The sequence below is a fragment of the Ctenocephalides felis genome, unplaced genomic scaffold, assembly GCF_003426905.1.
Source record: "Ctenocephalides felis isolate EL2017-DRISC unplaced genomic scaffold, ASM342690v1 CF-g0.4_SCAFFOLD_03571, whole genome shotgun sequence".
Classification (NCBI taxonomy): domain Eukaryota; kingdom Metazoa; phylum Arthropoda; class Insecta; order Siphonaptera; family Pulicidae; genus Ctenocephalides; species Ctenocephalides felis.
This window is the reverse complement of record NW_020539725.1, coordinates 16,976,331-16,983,095: the sequence shown is the minus strand read 5'-3', so window position 1 is coordinate 16,983,095 and position 6,765 is coordinate 16,976,331. Positions and strand designations below refer to the sequence as shown.

At 28.9% G+C, this 6,765-nt stretch overlaps 1 protein-coding gene across 1 annotated transcript; it reads left to right on the top strand.

Annotated features, from left to right (window-relative positions):
- Nucleotides 1-3,572: 3,572 nt before the first annotated feature.
- On the top strand, nucleotides 3,573-4,075 carry LOC113385701. The gene is made up of 2 exons (XM_026623540.1): nucleotides 3,573-3,764; nucleotides 3,826-4,075. Exons 1-2 carry the CDS (start codon nucleotides 3,697-3,699, stop codon nucleotides 4,073-4,075), a joined length of 318 nt encoding a protein of 105 aa, XP_026479325.1. The 5' UTR covers nucleotides 3,573-3,696.
- Nucleotides 4,076-6,765: the final 2,690 nt, after the last annotated feature.

Genomic DNA, 6,765 nt, shown 5'->3' with positions numbered 1-6,765 from the left:
TGAACTTTTTTCCAAATAGTAACTGATTTAGAAATAATCCTTAGTTGAATTATAGTTTCTGCGAATGTTTCAGAATCCGCTAAAATAGAATTATCATAAAGCAACTAATACATGTGATAACGCACGCACACCCTTGTCCAAGGTCTTGTTTGCACGCGAAGATATCTATGTGTATCCTTTATAGCTATCTATATCAATAGAGAGAGGCATTGGAGAGTTTTATTTTTTATTTTTTGAATTAGTCGAAATTAGAAATTACATCAAATTTAAATAGTGGTTCATTAGCATAGTCAGTGTAAAATACCGAAAATATATTATGATAAAAATCATATTAGTTGCAAAATTTGCCACTTTTGGTATACTTTGATTTTATTTTATTTTATTTCATAGAATGAACAAGAAAATATGATGATGTTATTGAAGAAAGTCGGAACCAACTATACTTATTATATAGTAAAGGAAAGTTTTATGTTGCTTGTATTGAATAATACAAAAATATCTAATTAATTGGAAGAATGCCCCGAGGATAGAGGTGAGTTGATAAGATAATATATTGTAAAACTATAAACGTACAATGATATTTTCATATAGTACAATAATAAAAATGTGTATATTTGATTTCTATTACCGTTCTTTCCTAACTCTTAATTAAATCTTTATTTAAAACTGTTGCAACGACGCGTACAGCTGTTTCCAAAATATAATTTTTTGAAAATCAATAAAAAAAATAAAATGATAAAAAAATTATTTTTTTATGTATTTTTCACATAATATTGCATATTAATTTGCAGTCTAACGTCAGTATTTATGAAATTAAATTGTTGAAAACATTAAGAGGAGCACAACTTTTTCATCAAAACGGGGGTTAGTAGTGCAAAAAGGTTGAAAACCCTGATTTAATACGTTCAAAATTTATTCAATACTAATTGTACTGGTTTCTGAACATTTTGGCATACCTCAGAAAAAATGAATGTGTGTGTGTGTTTTTTATGTCCGCATTTTTTTCATCCACGTTTTCGGGCGCACGGATCAACCGATGTGAATGGTTAAAAAACATTTGATTTCTATTGATGGGAGATGTTGCTGATTAGTTTTTGGCGAAGGCAAGTCCAGCCGTTACGTAGATACGAAGCAAAGAGTGCAGAAAATACAATTCATCGTGTTTTTGAGAGAACGGAGTATCCGATTTGAATGATCCAAAAAATTCAATTCGTAATGACGGGGAGAAGTGGTGATTTTGAAGATATAGAGCTAAATGTGCAAAAAACATAAACCTTTGAGAGCATTAAGCGATTTGAATGATTCAAAAAACTTTCTGCTTGTTTTAACAAAATAATTGCTTTTGAAAAAAAAAATTGTTTCAATTTTTTTTTTTCAAAAATTTTTTCTCTATATCGAAAATAATTCAGATTTTAATTTTAATTCTGACAAAAGTTCTAATATACTTTAAAGAAATAATTTCAACTTTGCAATTTAGTTTATATAATTTTTATAAATATTAGACAATGTTACAATTTTAATAATAATCTATTTGAAAACATTTAATATTCCTTGAGTATTTCTCTACGGTCCGGAAAGTTCCAGCAATTTATGTATTTTTCTTTAAAAATTTTTAGGTATTTTGATGAAAGAAATATTTTGTTTCACAATTTTTAAGTGTTTTTTTTTTAATTTTTTATTATAAGTTTTTAGTTAAATAATTAATAAGTATTTAACAATAACAATCATATAAATTAGCAAATCGCACTTTCTGGCGAAAACAAAAACTTTCGGTTAGGATTGTTAAAAAACTCAAATATCAAAAAACATAAAATTAGCAAATCAGATTTGCTACCAAAAACAATATCCAAAACTCTCTCTAGGGTTAAAAAAATCAAATATCAAAGTCGTAGACTATGTTAGAGTTCAATATATTCACGATCAAAATAAAATATTTTAATACATTTTTAGAAGACTGTTTGTAATATTAATGATTTAGAAAAGAAATTATGTTTAAAAATCGAAGTAATTCTTTAAATTTCATGATTACTGTTAGCCCTGATACGGCTCTAGGTCAGCTTTTCTTTGAAACAGTAAGGGCTTTATTGGGGATGGAGCGGGCGGCGATGGTTGTTGTATCACGTTGTTTTATGTGTCAGGAAGCATCGTATAAATTCACCGCCTACCATGTCAAGTCTAACACACTGGGTGCCATTAGTTCGCGCCGCAAAAAAAAACGGGGTATTTGCGCAGATGTATATGAACCATCTAGAAACATGACACATAAAACAAGAGAAATGTAAAGCAATAGCCTTTAACATGTAACATCAAATTGTAGTTTTGATTTTTAATAAATACAAACTAGCTGTAAGTGGAATTCTGTCTTGAGGCAATTATGGCATCGTGCCTTAAGACAAATTGCTGGAACTTCCCGTACTGTAACAAAATGTTCGAGGAATACTGAATGTTTTCAAATAGATTATTATAATATTGTAACATTGTCTAATATTTATAAGAACTGTATAAACTGAATTGCAAAGTTGAAATTATTTGTAAAGTATATTAGAATTATAGTCAGAATTAAAAATAAAATCTGAATTATTTTCGATATACAAAAAATTAAAAAAAAAAAAAAAAAATTGGAAATTTTTTTTTTCCAAAATCAATTATTTTGTTTAGACAAGCAGAAAGTTCTTTGAATCATTTAAATCGGACGCTTAGTTCTCTCAAAAACTGCCATTTTTTACATATTTAGCTCCGTATCTTTGAAATGGCTGGGCCTGCCTTTGCCGAAAACTAATAAAACTTCTTCCAATCATTACTAATTGAATGTTTTTTAGATCATTCAAATCGATACTACTCCGTTCTCTCAAAAAAGTCGATTTCTTTTTTCTGCATTTTTTGCTCCGTATCTCCGAAACGGCTGGACCTGCCTTTGCCAAAAACTAATCAGCTCTTTTCCCTATGAATGGGAATCGAATGTTTTTTGAAACGTTCAAATCGGTTGATCCGTGCGCCCGAAAACGTGACTGGAAATTTGTATCCATACATACATACACACACCACACACTCACATCCATTTTTCTGAGGTATACCAAAATGTTCAGAAACCTTCAAAACGTCGAGAAATGTAAAAATTTTCAATTCCGATTTTTGGCCCATTACAATAACTTCCTTTCCCCTACGGGAAGTTAAAAATCAAAATTTATTTATATTTTGTATATAAGTATATACATTAGTCATAATTAAAAATTCAACATGCCGAATAAAAACAATAATTGTATAAAAACAATTATATTAAACAATGTATAAAAATAAAAGATTTATATATGTTTTAATATTTTTATGTCGTCAATATAAAGTATTTCAATTTCAATTCATTTGGATTTTGGATTTTTTACAATGTTAATATGATATTTCATATATCATTTATCATTCGTAACAGCGCGTAACGTTATTCTGTGCGCCATCTAGCTAATTTGTATGAATAGTGTGGTATGAGCGCAGAAACGTTTTGTAGTGTGTAGTGTCTGTCTATTTAGGTTAGGGAGTTATCTCTATGCAACTGTCATGAAGCTCAACGCTTTTCAACGATCTTTTCGGGTGTTCTTAATATTGTCATTAAAGTAATTCATTTGCATGTTTTATACCGAATGTCCACATTCGCATATGTGATTAGTTGTATTATGTGCACTGTATTTAGTCGAAAGTCCTGCCATGGCAAATATACCTGTACGCCTGTCTGAACTGAGAACCGATGAAAGCTTTTCCTCTCGGAATTCAAGGTATTTTATAAAAGTAAATTCCTGTATCTACATTGCCCTGATTTTATTTTTTGTGAACTAGGAGAAGTAAAATACCCGTCAATGATGGAAATAGAAAACGATCTATGTCCACTGAACCAAAATCGTGCACAAAAATCAAAGCAGTACCTGTGCTTCCAGTTCCACAGCAATCAGCATTTCCATTACGTAGGAGTCGTAGTGCTCTGAGCCTTTGCTCTACACCCTGTCGTACACCAGTACGTCATCCATCACAATCTAGGCCACCAAGTACAATTCGTCCAAATCAGAGGCAAAAGGAAATCGAAAATTAATGACAAACAACTGCTTGTAAAAATACTTGGTTGACATGACTTAACTATGCCAAATGGTGGATTAAGACAATGAACCATCTCTCATTTCGTTAATTATCTTCAGCATTTCACATCATTACTGACAGCAAATAGAATTAAAATCACACCGACAAATTATATTGATGAAGTGATGAAAATGATGAAATTATTCAAATACAATGGTCAATTATCAAAATCTATTTTACTAGCACCTATGACCAGACATTCGTGGCCTCATGCTTTAGCACTGCTAACATGGTTTAGATTAATATGTGAAGAGTTATTCGAAGCGAACACATGCTATTTACCAAATGAACAGCAAAATCAGCAAATGCTCTGCAAAATGGATTATATTTACAAAATGTATGAGCTCTTTAATGAGGGTAATGACTCCGAAGTTGAGATTTTAGTTGATAAATGTGTTACTGAACTTAGTTGTCCATCGTTACTTGAGAATGTAAATGATATGGAGGCAAAATTGGTTCAAAAAAGAGCTCAAATTCACAACTTCAAAGCAATACTGGATGAAAAGCGGCAACAGTATGAAGATTTAAGAAAAGGAAGAGAATGCTTTATGCAACAACATCAACATCTTATTGAATTAGAAGAGAAAAAGGCATATTGTCAGACAAATTAGCAAAATTAAAATTACAGAAAGATAAGATTCTTGAAAAAATAACACCTTGCTTGACGAAAAAAAAGATTACAAGCACAAGTACGTGATCAACCAATGAACAAGCTTCAAAAATCTGTAATTAAATCCCAAATAGTAGCAAACATAGAAAAACTAAATAATAATAAAGAACTTCGGCAAAAACATACTGAACACAATTATGAATATGATTTAAAATTATTACAATTGGATTCAGAGTTAAATAAAGTTTTGGTTACATACAAATCTTTTATGTGCAAGTTATATGAGCATCTAACGCTTCTTAATCTAGATTTTAATAAGGAATCTCTGCAAATAACACTTGAAGTTACTGATGATCTGACAAAACTTAAACAAACTTTATTAGAAAAATTAGTATTTTGCAAACATGTTCTGAAGCACTACAAGAAGAATTATCAAAAAGTGATGACTCATACAAAGATCATTTGAACAAAAAGCAGCAAAGAAAAGACTTTATTGAAAATATGAAACAAGAAACCAGAACACTTTTGCTGGAAGATCAGTCAGTGATGCAAAACATAAATGCCTTAGAAGAAAGTATTTCCGAAATATATATATCACGGTTGGAATTTAGCCAAAAAGAACTGAGAAAGTACTAGTAAAGAGTTGAAAATAGATGTTATACAGTAAATGCTCAGAAAATTATGCTAAATGAGCTTACAGTAAAATGAATGAATCTAAAATGCAATTGATAGAATTAAAAGAAAATTGTATGAAATTAAGGAAAGAAAAACTCGACTTCTACAAAAAGGAGAGGCAAAGAAACATGGATGGATTATCAGCGCTGCATGAAGCAATATCAGGCATGAATAATAAATTTATTTTGTTTTGGAAAGAATTTAGTGAAGACCAAAATAGTTCGTGAGAAAATTGTAAATTATATTTTTCAAAATATATATATTTTATTGTTGTATCAATTTTGTGAATATTTGATACTACAGCATTCATATTAAGATTATTATATAAAATTTCTGTTGAAGTATCAGAAATAAATATAAACTTATTTATAATTTTGTATAAACTACTGCTCATATTTATATTTAGATTTTTAAAAAATCTGATGTAAACATTTTAATATTAAATCTTTTCATTATATTGTGATAAATTAAAATTAATAAGTTCTTCCAAGCACTTATTTATCAGAGAAGACAATTTCAGACATAAGAACTAAAAACATCTGTTATAAAAATAATATTTACTGATAATTCATAATTAATGATTTTAATAAAATTTATCCAAGTAATATTAAAAATAGTGTTTTCCATATTATAAATAATTTTTATCATCACTTCTGTGAGTCTTTATATTTTGAGGATGTTTACTTTGACCATAAGCTCTATCACTGCGAATTTTCATTTTTTCATCAAAATTCTGGATTAAAAAGTTAAAAGTTGAATGAATTTTTTTTTTAAAATACCAAGGCGAGTTGCATGGACTTCTCGATAGGTGTAAATAGTCGACTTATTAAGTATTGAGATTTAGTTATTTAGATAAAATTTTCAACTGTTAACAAAAAAGTAGCATAGAGTTCGTGCTACTCAGTAGAAGGACAAATTAGTAAAATAGTAGGAGGAAAAGGAATTACTTTCGCTTTTATTAAAAACTAGTCGATAATAATTTCAACTGAAATCTTTAGAACGAACATGTAATATTAATTATTATTTATAATAGTTAATTAATATAATATTATCAATTGTTTTGAATAAAGTGCGCCAACATATGCTTCATAATTCGGAACTTTCATTTCATTATTTTAATTTTTTTTCAACAACTTTTTATAATATTATAATATTTTGGTATGTTTCTTTTATACCACGAACTTTATAGTTACGTGTTAAGTTTATAAAAAACGTAAAAAAATTAAAAATGAAATTCTAACATTTAATTGTGAAGAAACATTTGATTTGGAAAGCATGAACAAAAATTTTTATTCTCAAGAAATAGTTCGGCCAATCGTCTCGCAAAACTAATCACCTCAGGTGCAGTCATTGATTGCCTG